At 39.2% G+C, this 15,688-nt stretch overlaps 1 protein-coding gene across 4 annotated transcripts in view; it reads left to right on the top strand.

The window, feature by feature from the left end:
- Positions 1-15,688, top strand: part of LOC115220533 (conserved oligomeric Golgi complex subunit 1) — a 264,126-nt gene that overhangs the window by 46,229 nt on the left and 202,209 nt on the right. For all 4 annotated transcript variants that reach the window (XM_036510123.1, XM_036510124.1, XM_036510122.1 and 1 more), the window contains exons 13-14: positions 4,095-4,176; positions 5,039-5,144. In XM_036510123.1, the coding sequence (XP_036366016.1) occupies positions 4,095-4,176; positions 5,039-5,144 (188 nt within the window). The remainder of the gene's footprint in view (positions 1-4,094; positions 4,177-5,038; positions 5,145-15,688) is intronic.

Here is a 15,688-nt window from a genome sequence, read left to right as displayed (position 1 = left end):
TGAAACCAAGATATAAAATCCTTACTCACCCTTCCAAAAAACAAAAATATTTGAAGAAAACAAAGGAAAGATTTCCATGTAGTTTTTGTGTGACAAGCAAATATCCGTTACAATATTAATGTAAGATTGTTTATAAAATAGTCTTTCAAAGTGATTCTGTTGCTTTGTCATGTTTACACTTTTGAGGAAAGCATATTGGTTTTGCTTTATATAACATTGCAGCTCTGTTAACTTCCATATGATATGTTTTTGCCGATGGACATCTATCAACTGGCCAATTCAGCTGGACAATGTATTGATTAAAGCTGACATCTACTTTAGATTTATTGAACATACTAAACAAAGGTTGATGCTGCTATTCTCAAGATGCTCTGTCTGGAATATGACAGTATGATAAGAATTGGTTTTTGTTTTAGCAAAGCATTGCCAAACTCTAGTTAGTCACATGCTAAATCACCTTGTTACAACATTTTCTTTTTGCTTGCCATTTCAGAGTCTATTATGTTATCTGTTTCCTGCAAGTAATTTTTCTTCCTTCATGATGATTTATTGTTGAGAGAAGCTAGCTTTCTTCGAGTCCAGCTTTTTATCAAAGAACTTTGGTGGCAGTTACACTAACCCTTCGCAGATTTAATGACTAAACAAGTTGTTTGCTGTTTATTCTCTACCAGTTCTAATTTGTTTCCTATTTGCAGACTTTGCAATATTCTTGTACAGAAAACTTGCTCGGTGAAAATTATTTAATTATTATTTAATTTAATTTAATTTAATCAAAAAGAAAATAATTAGTTTTAATTAAGATTAGAAATCACTTCAAAAATAAATATGCAAGTTTTGTTTGGACTTGCCTGAAACTGTGCTCATTCTTAAGATGTCATAACCGATATGACTAGACCATATTTGATTAACCATGTTTGTCTGGTAATCTGTGATAATCTATTATATTAATTAATTCATTTTTGCTCTGTTATCATCATCGTCATCATCATCATCATTAGTAGTGGCAGCAGCAAATACATTTTGAGTTTGATTGTTCATGTTAATACAGTACACCCAAGTCAGAATCTATGCCTCTGTAATTGTTATTTAGCTTCAGTATACTCCTAATCTGTGATCAGAAACATTCCAGCCATGACCTTCACATTTTGTTTTCAAAATCAGTGTATTCAGAGGGCGATTTAAATGAAATTTTACTGCTGTTTCTAGCAGTTCAATTGACTACATAGAAGCTCACTTTTGGTCAGTTCTTTCATGAATCAGGGCTATCTTAATTAAATATTAATTATTCATAGCAAATTCCATTATCAGAACCTCTTCATGATCATTCAATCTAACAGAAATAGTAGCTATATTTCTGTCTAATAAGGCGGCGAGCTGGCAGAAACGTTAGCACGCCGGGCGAAATGCTTAGCGGTATTTCGTCTGCCACTACGTTCTGAGTTCAAATTCTGCCGAGGTCGACTTAGCCTTTCATCCTTTCAGGGTCGATTAAATAACTATGAGTTACGCACTGGGGTCGATGTAATCGACTTAATCCCTTTGTCTCTCTTTGTTTGTCCCCTCTATGTTTAGCCCCTTGTGAGCAATAAAGAAATAAGGACTAGTAGCTATACTCATTCAACTCATCTCCTTGCTTGAAAAAATAGGATGACATACTGGATAATCTAGTCTCATTCATATAAGACTAGAGAGCCATGACTGGACTGTCTTCAATTGTAGATATGCTTAATTGGGTTGTACCTTGAGTTACAGCAACATAATCATGTACAAGCCACTAGGGGAGCATCTATGTAGACAGTCAATTTTCTACAAATAGCAGCCAAATCTTCAAATCGCAACCTACTGCTTTTTTAAAAAAGAAAACAATGTAGGACTTATTGCATAATATAACTGTTGATAAATTGACTTAATAAAGGGCTGGATGGTCATAGCTGGAAAGCCTTTTATCTTTGGTAAACTGGGGCTAATTAATAACATAGTCATTTAATCAATCACAATTTCCTTACAACTTTATGTGAACACCTGTTTGAATGTTCTTGCATCCATTATCTCCAAGATATTATTACCTTCATTATCTAGGATAGATTTGAACCTGTTACCTCACTTTTCCTTGTCTTCATTATTTGGGTAGTTGGCAGGTCTTTTACGCTAAAGGCATTCTGGTGTTAGGAAGGGCATCCAGCCATAGAAACCATGCCAAATCAGATTGAAGTCTGGTGCAAGCCCTCAGCTTACCAATGCTGGTCAAATCTTCCAACCCATGCCAGCATGGACAACAGATGTTAAATGATGATGATGATCATGACAATGATGATGATTAGTCAGGTGGGAAGGCAGTAGCCAATACTGTTCAGAGGGACTCCAAAACTAGTGAAGATCTTTTCCAACTGGAGATCTATGTCACATACTTGCAACAGAATGGACTCTGCTAAAGATACTGGTTATTACCAGGTGGTGGTATTAAGCCAGGCAGCCTCTTTACTCTTAAGTTTTCTTGTCTTTATTATCTAGAATGCATTTACACCCATGGTCACATGTGTTTTAAACCTTCGTTATTTCAGATGTCCTTTTAATTATTTGGTTTACCTTTTGTCATTATTTCCAGGACATTTGTGTACCAGTTACCTGGGGGATCCTTGTGAATATTATTTAAGTTTTCACTGTAACCCACATCTGTGTCTTTCCTTTCATTGTCTAAGATGTCCTTTTCATTGTTTGGTTTACCTTTGCCATTGTTTCTAGCACATTTGTGTCCCAGTAATCTGGGATATCCTTGCTGTGTTTTTCCTATGCTATCAAGGATGTCCTGTGAGACAGTTCTGTGCCATTTATCCCATGGGCTCCTCGTGAGCGTTTGTCGAAAAGTTTGATGTGCATTTTGTTGGAGAATTAAGTTCCTGGATTTTCCTGAAGAGAAGGCTGCAAAATGGTCTCCTTATTCAATCCAAATTAGGGACTTTGCAGCCTTTGAAACGTATGTAGAAAATAATAAAAAGGAATTTTGTTAAATCTTCGTTCAGCTCCATTTCTTCCTACACTAAATATATATATATATATAATTTTATATATGTATATTATATTGTTATATTTCAGGGCTTAAAATAATAATAATAATAAACAAGTGAAGAATGAATATATAGGGTGTGTTTATTTGGTTTAGAGAAAAAAAAAATGACCATCCTGAAATATTACTATATCTGTTCCAACACACGATTTCACATCACAAATCTTACAAAACAAATTTGTAAACATAATATATATGTTATAATTACATAATATGTTTCACTCTTTCTTGTCTTTTGTTATACATATGATCCTGCAGTCTGTGGAAACATTGTCTTATACAAAACTGGTCCCTGATGCACAAAGGGTGGGGACCACTGATTGAAGGTGCCCTTGCACTCATAATTTTGGACATGCTTGCATCCATTATATGGGGTGCACCGACACCTATCCACTTAGGCTGTCCACATGCAGCCTTTATAAATTCACCATTTATGCTATCTCTGTAACCAGTCTGTCTTGTGTGTGTGTGTGTGTTTTTAATATTGATTTCTTAAACCAGGCCCCACTAAATCTTTCTTTCAAATCTCATCTATTGCCAATTTATTCATTGCTGTTGAGTTTTGAATTTCCTGAAATTATTGATTCATTTAAAAAAAAAAAATTTTTTTTTTTTTTTAGGTTTAGACATTATACACGATTTAGTGTTTTTCAGCTCTGATACTTCAACTCCAGTTGTACATTTGATTCTAAAATACAGAATATTTCATTTACAGAATCTTAAACATAAATCTATGACAGCATAAATAAAAACTTTCTCACATTTCTGGACAGTCTTCCTGTTTATTTTTGTTTTTGTTTTTTGAGTACTTTTTTGCCCCCCCCCCTTTCATTTTGAATTCTAGTATTTATGGTGTTAGCTTTTCATAAATTTCATTATGCCAACAGATGTCAAATTCTTCTTTTTTTTTTTCTTTTCATTTTTCTTTCACGTTTTTTCTTGTTTATTTATTTATTTTTTTTTTTTTCACGTGAATTCATTCTTGAGCACTTATTTACATTGTAATTAACGTTGCTGTCTTTTTCTATAGACTTCCATCCAACTCTGCGTGCAACAGTCACTGCAATCTCTGTGCAACACTTACAGGAAAACTGTCAGCAGTGGATTGAATCGTGAGTAAAAATTTTACACACACACACACACACACAATATATATGTGTGCGTATGTGTGTATACATACATACATATACATATATGTACACACACATATATATGTATATATTTATTTGTGTGTGTATACGTATATATGTACGTTAATGCACGTATATGTATATACATGTACATATATATGTGTGTGTGTATATATATATATGTAGGAGGCACCATTCGAGCGGGATCATTACCAGCATCTCCTTACTGGCACCTGTGCCGTTGGCATGTGTAAAAAAATTCGAGCGAGGTCGTTGCCAGTACTGCCTGACTGGCCCCCATGCCGGTGGCACGTAAAAGTACCCACTACACTCTCGGAGTGGTTGGCGTTAGGAAGGGCATCAAGCTGTAGAAACTCTGCCAGATCAAGACTGGAGCTTGGTGCAGCCATCTGGTTCGCCAGCCCACAGTCAAACCATCCAACCCATGCCAGCATGAAAAGCGGACGTTAAACGACGATAATGGTGATGATGATACATATATATGTATGTATGTATGTATGTGTGTTTAAAGAATGGCTATGAGTAGGTCAACACCACCTGTGTCTTAATTTTAGTTTGAGTCAGAGCTTAGGCAGTAAGTCAGCCTGAGCACTTATATTACATCATCAGACAGAATTTTATATACATGTGTGTGTGTATGCAGTTATATATTTATTTGCATATTTTTTGATTTTACTTTCAGTCTTGTAAATGTCTCCTTGCAATTATTCTTGCAGAGTAATCAAACTCAGTTGTTATTTTTTTTTCTTTTCTTGGGAGTAATTTTAGTCTTGGCCTCACTTAGAGTTTCTCTTTACCTTTTTTCCCCCTCTTTCCCTTATAGGTGCATCCAAAGTGTGAAGGCAGGTGTTACTAAACTACTGGGCTTTGTCAATACAGTCAAAAGGTTGGCAGATATACGCAAGGCTGTATGGGATCTCCTCTTACAGGTAAGAATTATCAAAATTTCGCATTCTTGTAGTTCTTCAGTGTTTGTTACTTGAAACCTCGATGGGGTTGCTGGAATGGATAACAAAATATTAGATGAGCTTCTCCAGTATATTTTGCTACATGTTCTTTTTTTTCTATTCTTATATTTGTTTTAGTCATTGGGCTATGGCCATACTGGAACTCAACCATTAAGGGTTTTAGTCAAGTGTGGCACAGAAAAAGCACCATCTGAACGTGGTCGATGCCAACGCCCCCTGACTGGCTCCCATGCCGATGGCTTATAAAAAAAGCATTTGCCACACTCTCAGAGTGGTTGGCATTAGGAAGGGCATCCAGCTGTAGAAACATTGCCTGCTCAGATTGGTGTCCAGTGCAGCCCACTGGCTTGTCAGACCTCAGTCAAACCATCCAACCCATGCCAGCATGAAAAGCGGACGATAAACGATGATGATGAGGATGATGATTGATCTCGTAAAGGAGAGAAAGAAAAGCAAAACAAAAGATAATTGACCCAGTGTTGAAAGGATATAACAAAATATCACAAGATATTTTTGATTACCAGGACACATTCTGCTATTAATTGCTAGTATATGTATATATAATGGACACACACACTTCTGGCAAATTCTATGATGATATGATTACCGAAAATGAAAAGAGTCAGAGTGAATCAAATGAAGATGAAAATAAGATATTTAAAGTTATCAAGATCACCTATGGCTGATCAATGAAGACAGTGATTCAAAACACGGGGCACGTCTGTAGGGGACACAACCATTCAAGTAACCAGAAAATCACAACCAACAACTCACACCTAGACTACATCTTCTGTGTACCTGAAGCTATGGAGGTGACTGTTACATTTCAGAAATATGTGATGCCTACCTCTGCTACCATGGAAATCTGTTGAAGTTCCAGCCATTGGTTAATTGGTTCCTAATGGTGATCATGCCTGGTTATGCAATACTTCAATAAGGGAAGAAGTCACATGGTTGTATGTCATCTACCCATTGTCAACACTCTCTTTTCACACAAACAAACAAACAAACATGAGGAATGAGTATTGAGGAATGTAATAATGTAATGCATATTTATTCACATTGTTTTGATTGAATTATGGATTATCTCATAGCTTTGAGAGTCCAATGATGTGACTGTCTTTAGAATGACATTGTACACTAGGTATGAGAGTGGAGGCACATGGCCTAGTGGTTAGAGCAGCGGACTCGCGGTCGAGGGATCGCAGGTTCGAATCTCAGACCGGGTGATGTGTGTGTGTGTTTATGAGAGAAACACCTAAGCTCCACGCGGCTCCGACAGAAGGTAATGGCGAACTTCTGCTGACTCTTTCACCACAACTTTCTCTCACTCTTTCCTCCTGCATCTTGCAGCCCACCTGCAACGGACCGGCATCCCATCCAGGTGGGGAACCTATATGCTAAGGAAACCGGGAAACCGGCCCTTATGAACCAGGCATGGCTCAAGAAGGAACAAACAAAAAAAAAATCTAGGTGTGAGAGGCTTGATCTATCTGGTATGGACATCAAGCAAGTAAAATATTTTGGCCAGGTATGATTGGTTTAAATGATAAAGGATTAGAGCAGCACAGATGTGGCTTTTCATTATTGAGACCTACACTCTTTTGCATGGATATGGCAGTGGTAGGCTCCTCTTGCAGCAGATATGTTCTTCAGAGAGTTACTTCCCACTCAGACACATTTTCATTCCATCATGGAATTTTGCATTGTGCATTTTATCTCGTTTGGCTCCAGCTAGCCATAGTAAGTAATGTGTAATAGAGATGTTAGAACTCACCTGAGGCCTATACCTGAAGCTTTTTTTTAAAAGTGAGGAATGCTCTTGCATAAAGCCAATTCCACTTTCTAAGCAATGATATATTCACTCAAAAAGAAGAACTAGATTACATCTTTGGATGCAAATAAGGGCACAGGTGTTACATCAGAAATTTCCTTCTCCTTGTAAGATGAATAAAAAAAAGGCAAGGAATCTCTTACTCCCAGCAGTTGAATACATACATGCATGCATACATACATACATACCATTACTGGAACTGTAAAAATCTGTACAACTTTGGAGAAGTTTATCATTTAAATATATTTGAGTATGTCTCGATATGCAGCCATAGGCATGAGAATACATACATAAAACATACAAATCTGTACATACATACCTTCATTCATACATACATGCATACATACATACATACATACATATGTACATACATACATTCATTCATTCATTCATAAATACATACATTCATTCATTCATAAATACATACATGCATACACACATACATGCATACGCACGCACACACATACATACATACATACATACATACAAACAAAAATACCCTGTTGTTAATGGTTGAAAGTCCAGTGGAGCCTTGGATCTAGGTTAGAAACCGGTTCTTTCTCAATTGGCAAGAAATCTTGAAATAAAGCTGAATAATTACATACATACACAAAGCAAAACATACAAATCTGCAGATATACATACATTCATACAAAAATACCCTGTTGATGTTGTTGAAATTCCAATGAAGGATCTTTGGATCTAGGTTAGAAGCCAGCTCTTTTTCTATTGGCAAGACGTCTTTAAATAAAACTGAATAATGACATACATATGTCCACACATACATATAAATACCTATAAGTATGATTTTTCTTTATGTTTTATCTAAGTTCTTAAGAGAATTCAAGCTGATTGCTAACAGAGCCACAAGACTTTTTGCATTAAACCAGTAAATTTTTTGAGCAGAACCAGTTGACCATAGGCTAAAAGTTCCTGGAGTCTGTAAACATGCAGCTGAGATTATGTGTTGGTTGAACTGCCAATGCACACACTCGTGTGTGTGCATCTGTTCACCTGAAGAATCTCAGACATCTTACAAATTGCCACTGTGCCACTAGTAAATTGGATTTGGAGAATTCATGTGTTTATCTATGAATGTATGTATGCATGCTTGCATGCAAATTCTGGACAGCTATTTATCTTATTACTCCAAGGTTGAGTTGCCCTTGGCTAGATTTGAACTCAGGGTGAAGCAAACTGTAATAAATTCTGCAATTTATTTAGTCCTCCATCTGCTGCCACATCACCATCAAGATGATGGCCTCTAATCTTCAAACATTTACGGGTGTTATTTTGAGATTTTCATGTCCTCCTCTATCCTCGACCCCTGTGGGAAAATAATCGCTGTCATTGCTGTCATCGTCATCGAAGATTAAATACCAATTTGAAAATGAATATGCTAACATTGGTGATCTCACCTAGATTGTGCTCATGCTTAAGATGTGATATCTGATATGATTGGATGATATCTGATAAGCCATGTTTGCCTCGTAATCTGTGATAATCTATTATATAATTAATTACTTTATGCTTTCTATTATCATCATCATGATCTTCATCATTGTCATCATTTGCCACACTACCATTGTCATCATCATCATTGTCATAATCATATTCACCCTCATCAGATGAATGTTTAATTCTGCATGCTTTTTTTTGTCATACTGTTATGTTTTGATGACTATGAATTATCATCCTAGTCATCATCAGTATCATCATCATCGTCATCATCATCATCATTACCACCACCACCACTATCATCATCATCATCATCATCATGACAATAGAATAGCAGAACTAGTAGATCATAAGATAAAAACAGTTTGCAGCATTTTATCACACACCTCTTTGTTCTGAGGTCAAATCCTGCTGAAGCCTATTTTGGTTTTCATCATTCTGGGGATTGATAAAATAGAGTCTCAATAAAGAGCAAGTCAGCAGTCCACTTCATCAACTGAAGCTCGCATGGAAAATGGATAGTAAATGCGGATGATGATACTTTCCTCAATCTTTCAGCCCTTATGTCATCATCATCATCATCATTTAACGTCCACTTTCCATGGTGGCTTGGGTTAGACAGTTTGTCTGTGGACTAGCCAGCCAGGAGGCTGCACCAGGCTCCAATCTGGTCTGGCAAGGTTTCTACAGCTGGCTGTCCTTCCTAACGCCAACCACTCCGAGAGTGCAGTGGGTGCATTTTACTGCCAGTCAGGCGGTACTGGCATCAACCATGCTCGAAAGGTGCTTTTTACGTGCCACTGGCATGGGAGCCAGTCAGGCAGTGCTGGCATTGACCATGCTGAGAAATCTTTACCATCATTAACATCAGTTTTACAACTCTTTTCGCCTGGGTTTGCAATACAACTATGTTCCCTGAGAGTCTTTATTTCATGTTAAGTCTTCTGCTGTGACTTTCAGCGTGGTTCCCTCATACAAACCTCTCACATCAATTCATGGCACTTTTTCATACTTTCCATGTTTGGAATCAAGCCATTCGTGTCACAATATGATCACAGTCTTCTCTTCTGTGTACATTTGCATTTCATTGTTTCTAAAAATTTGGGGCCTTGTGTCAATGTAAGTAATAAACATTGCCGTTTTTTTGAGTTACCTATATATATATATATATATATATATATATACAATACATCTGTAAATGTAATATGTGTCAATTATTCATTAGCCATGATAAAACTCTGAGTTCTGGATGTCAGGGTGGAAATCCACGCTGACATCTCTTTGGTTATCTGGCCATCGGAAAAAATGCTATGAAAAAATTTTTCATAGGACTTTTCATAGCTTTTTTTATGATCGCTGGATAACTGAAGAAATGGCAGCATGGATTTCTACCCTGACATCCGAAACTCGGAGTTTTATCAAGGCTAACAAATAATTGTCACATATTACATTTTCAGATAAATTCCTCTATTTACATAATATCGAGGTCTCTTTCATTCTTTTGTCTTACCATTTCTATCACTATATATACAATACATATATAAAATGCATCTGGAGTTAGTTGCTGAAATGCCAATTTCACTTCTAACAACACCATGTGACCAACCATGGACAATAGCAGTCTATCTTCTTGGTCGTCCTGTACTTCTCCATTCAGTAATCTGAGACTGAATGAACTAGATTTCTGTAAAAAGCCTGCAAAACTTTAAGTTGCCGAGAGTCAAATCAAACTATTTTAAATAACAAGAGCACTTAGATACTGCAAGCCACCGACAAGGCAAAACTAATGTCCTCTCAATGATTAGCCGGAGATGAGTTTTAAAATGAGAATATCTGAAATAAACTCAACTGCTCCCACAAATGAGAATACTAAGAGTGAACCTGACCGTTGTAAGGTCGTGAGTTCAACTCTCGGCGACATGTTGTGTCGTTAAGCAGAACACTTTATTTCATGTTGCTCCAGTCCACTCATCTGGCAAAAATGAGTAGTACTCTGTGTCATGCTGAATCTCCCTGAGAATTATGTTAAGGGTACTTGTGTCTGTGGAATACTCAGCCACATGCACATTAATTTCATGAGCACTTGTCATCATAACCAATGGAGTGCCAGTTACAGGTTTATATGTATTTTCAGTCCCAACCCCCCAAAAGACCTATATATATATATATGCACGTGCACACACACACACACACATATATGTCTGTATATATATATAATAAAATATTAGGGAATAAATCCAAACTTACAGGGAAAAATCAGATTTAGGATTGAATGCAATTTTATAGTAAAATATTATATTATATTAAATTAGAGATAAAACCACTATTAGGCAAATCATACAATGAAAAACTTAAGCCAATACATAAGATTAATTAATTTATATTATTTTAAATATATATCAAAATTATTAAAAATTTTAATAATTTTGATATATATTCAAAATAATATAAATTAATTAATCTTATGTATTGGCTTAAGTTTTTCATTGTATGATTTGCCTAATAGTGGTTTTATCTCTAATTTAATATATAATAATATTATATATATATATATATATTATATATATATATATATATATATATATATATATGTATATATAGATGCATATATAGATGCAGGAGTGTTTACGTCCCCATAACTTAGCGGTTCGGCAAAAGAGACCAATAAAATAAGTACTAGACTTAAAAAGAATAAGTCCTGGGGTCAGTTAGCTCAACTAAAGGCAGTGCTCCAGCATGGCCACAGTCAAATGACTGAAACAAGTAAAAGTGTATTTATATGATAAGAGCTCAAATGGGTTAATGGTTTACTACAGCTATTTCAGATTGATTTTTTATTGATGAATAAATTTGAATTTTTAATTTACTTGAAGAAAATGGGTTTTTTTTCATGATGTAGTCAAATTAATCATCAATAAAAAACACAGGTGTGAAACAGTTGTAGTGAAACATTAACCCATTTGTGTTCTTATTTTATACCAAACACCATACCTGGAAAACTGCGTTGGATCTGAAACTTGCATTAGATCCTGAACCTACAGTCTTGTGTGCATGGGAATATATTTACATACATACATATATATGTGTGTATATATATATATATATATATATATCGGGTAGAGGTTGGGGTCCACCACGGTTCAGTCCTCAGCCCCCTCCTATTTATCATAGTCCTCCAGGCAATAACGGAAGAATTTAAGACAGGATGCCCCTGGGAGCTCCTATATGCTGATGACCTTGCTCTAATTGCTGAGTCACTATCAGAACTGGAGGAGAAGTTTCAGGTGTGGAAACAAGGATTAGAATCGAAGGGCCTTAGAATCAACCTAGCCAAAACCAAAGTCCTAATAAGTAGGAAGGTGGACCAACCACAAACGACTTCAGGTAGATGGCCCTGCTCGATCTGTAAAAAAGGTGTAGGTAGAAACTCTATAAGGTGCACCAAGTGTAAGCTATGGACACATAAGAGGTGCAGCAATGTCAAAGGAAGGCTAACTAAGAAAATAGTTTTTGTCTGTGGCAGATGCTCAGGAGAAATAAACACTGGAAATGTGCAGAGACCAACTTCTACCACGTTCCAGGGAGACAAACTAGAAGTAGTTGATAGCTTCCGCAACCTAGGAGACCAAGTCAGTAGCGGGGGTGGGTGTGCTGAAAGTGTAACTGCTAGAGTAAGAATAGCCTGGGCAAAGTTTAGAGAGCTCTTACCCCTGCTGGTGACAAAAGGCCTCTCGCTAAGAGTAAAAGGCAGACTATATGATGCGTGTGTACGTACAGCCATGCTACATGGTAGTGAAACATGGGCCGTGACAGCTGAGGATATGCGTAAGCTTGCAAGAAATGAAGCCAGTATGCTCCGATGGATGTGTAATGTCAGTGTTCATAATCGTCAGAGTGTAAGTACTTTGAGAGAAAGTTGAACCTAAGAAGTGTCAGTTGTGGTGTGCAAGAGAGACGGCTGCGCTGGTATGGTCATGTGACGAGAATGGCTGAAGATAGTTGTGTGCAAAAGTGCTACACCCTAGCAGTTGAGGGAACCTGTGGAAGAGGTAGACCCAGGAAAACCTGGGACGAGGTGGTGAAGCACGACCTTCGAACTTTAGGTCTCACCAAGGAAATGACTGAAGACCGAGTCCTATGGAAGTGTGCTGTGCATGAGAGGACCCGGCAGGACTAGTCAGGCCATATCCCGTGGCCCCTACCTGGGACGTAGTCGATCCACCTGTGCATACCTTCCTTCTTGTGACACTTGTGAAGACCTGCTGAGGCAAGTGAAAATCAATCAAAATAGATGAACATCAATGGAATTTGTATCTTTGTGGTACCAGTGCCTGTGGTACCAGTGCCTGTGGCACACAAGAAAACCAACCGAACGTGGCCGTAGCCAGTACCGCATCGACTGGCCTCCGTGCTGTGGGAACATGGTGGCACATAAAAACACCATCCGAAGACCCGGCAAGACTAGTCAGGTCATAACCCGTGGGCCCTACCTGGGACGTAGTCAGTCCACCTGTACATACCTTCCTTCTTGTGACACTTGTGAAGACCTGTTGAGGCAAGTGAAAATCAAAACAAATCAAAATAGATGAACATCAATGGAATTTGTATCTTTGTGGTACCAGTGCCGGTGGCACACAAGAATCCATCCGAACGTGGCCGTAGTCAGTACCGCATCACTGGCCATCGTGCTGTGGGCACATAAGAAACACCATCCGGTCGTGGCCGTTCACCATCCGGTCGTGGCCGTTCACCATCCGGTCGTGGCCGTTCACCAGCCTCATCTAGCACCTGTGTCGGTGGCACATAAAAAGTAGTCAGTACCGCTTGTGGTACCAGTGCCGGTGGCACACAAGAATCCATCCGAACATGGCCGTAGTCAGTACCGCATCACTGGCCATCGTGCTGTGGGCACATAACAAACACCATCCGGTCGTGGCTGTTCGCCAGCCTCATCTAGCACCTGTGTCGGTGGCACATAAAAACACCATCTGAAGACCCGGCAAGACTAGTCAGGCCATAAACCATGGCCCCTACCTGGGACGTAGTCAGTCCACCTGTGCATACCTTCCTCCTTGTGATACTTGTGAAGGCCTGTTGAGGCAAGTGAAAATCAAAATCAAAATCAAAATCAAATCAAAACAAATCAAAATAGATGAACATCAATGGAATTTGTATCTTTGTGGTACCAGTGCCGGTGGCACACAAGAGAAAACCATCCGAAAGTGGCCGTAGCCAGTACCACATCGACTGGCTTCCGTGCTGTGGGCACATGACAAACACCATCCGATCATGGCCGTTTGCCAGCCTCATCTGGCACCTGTGTCGGTAGCACATAAAAACACCTTCCGAAGACCCGGCAAGACTAGTCAGTCCACCTGTGCATACCTTCCTTCTTGTGACACTTGTGAAGACCGGTTGAGGCAAGTGAAAATCAAAATCAAAATCAAAATAGACAAAATAGATGAACATCAATGGAATTGTATCTTGTGGTACCAGTGCCTGTGGCACACAAGAAATCCATCAGTGCTGTAGTCAGTGCGGTGGGCACATGACAAACACCATCCGATCGTGGCCGTTCGCCAGCCTTATCTAGCACCTGTGTCGGTGGCACATAAAAACACCATCCGAAGACCCGGCAAGACTAGTCAGGCCATAACCCATGGCCCCTACCTGGGACGTAGTCAGTCCACCTGTGCATACCTTTTGTCTTGTGACACTTGTGAAGACCTGTTGAGGCAAGTGAAAATCAAAACAAATCAAAATAGATGAACATCAATGGAATTGTATCTTTGTGGTACCAGTGCCGGTGGCACACAAGAGAAAACCATCCGAAAGTGGCCGTAGCCAGTACCACATCGACTGGCTTCCGTGCTGTGGGCACATGACAAACACCATCCGATCATGGCCGTTTGCCAGCCTCATCTGGCACCTGTGTCGGTAGCACATAAAAACACCTTCGAAGACCCGGCAAGACTAGTCAGTCCACCTGTGCATACCTTCCTTCTTGTGACACTTGTGAAGACCGGTTGAGGCAAGTGAAAATCAAAATCAAAATCAAAATAGACAAAATAGATGAACATCAATGGAATTTGTATCTTGTGGTACCAGTGCCTGTGGCACACAAGAAATCCATCAGTGCTGTAGTCAGTGCGGTGGGCACATGACAAACACCATCCGATCGTGGCCGTTCGCCAGCCTTATCTAGCACCTGTGTCGGTGGCACATAAAAACACCATCCGAAGACCCGGCAAGACTAGTCAGGCCATAACCCATGGCCCCTACCTGGGACGTAGTCAGTCCACCTGTGCATACCTTTTGTTCTTGTGACACTTGTGAAGACCTGTTGAGGCAAGTGAAAATCAAAACAAATCAAAATAGATGAACATCAATGGAATTTGTATCTTTGTGGTACCAGTGCCGGTGGCACGTGGCACATAAGAAAACCATCCGAACGTGGCCGTAGCCAGTACCGCATCGACTGGCCTCCGTGCTGTGGGCACGTAACAAGCACCATCCGATCGTGGCCGTTTGCCAGCCTCATCTGGCACCTGTGTCGGTGGCACATAAAAACACCATCCGAGCGTGGCCGTCTGCCAGCCTCGTCTGGCACCTGTGTCGGTGGCACATAAAAACACCATCCGAGCGTGGCCGTCTGCCAGCCTCGTCTGGCACCTGTGTCGGTGGCACATAAAAAAAAAAAAACACCATCCGAGCGTGGCCGTCTGCCAGCCTCGTCTGGCACCTGTGTCGGTGGCACATAAAAAACACCATCCGAGCGTGGCCGTTTGCCAGCCTCGTCTGGCACCTGTGTCGGTGGCACATAAAATCACCCACTACACTCTCGGAGTGGTTGGCGTTAGGAAGGGCATCCAGCTGTAGAAACACTGCCAGATCTGACTGGACTGGTGCAGCTTTCGGGCTCCCCAGACCCCAGTTGAACCGTCCAACCCATGCTAGCATGGAAAGCGGACGTTAAATGATGATGATGATGATGATGATATATATATATATCTGTAGGAGTATGGATATGTCCATATAAGCATGACTATGTATGGATGTATTTGTATTTGGTATATAAACATCTCGAACTTGACTCTCACTTCGTATTCTGAATGTTAAAATACCTTTATTCAAATGGGTCCTACAAATAGTTAATTTCATATATATATATCATCATCATCATCATCGTTTAACGTCCGTTCTCCATGCTAGC

This window comes from Octopus sinensis, linkage group LG16 (assembly GCF_006345805.1).
Source record: "Octopus sinensis linkage group LG16, ASM634580v1, whole genome shotgun sequence".
NCBI lineage: Eukaryota > Metazoa > Mollusca > Cephalopoda > Octopoda > Octopodidae > Octopus > Octopus sinensis.
The sequence above is the reverse complement of the archived record's forward strand: the minus strand, read 5'-3'. Positions and strand labels throughout refer to the sequence as shown.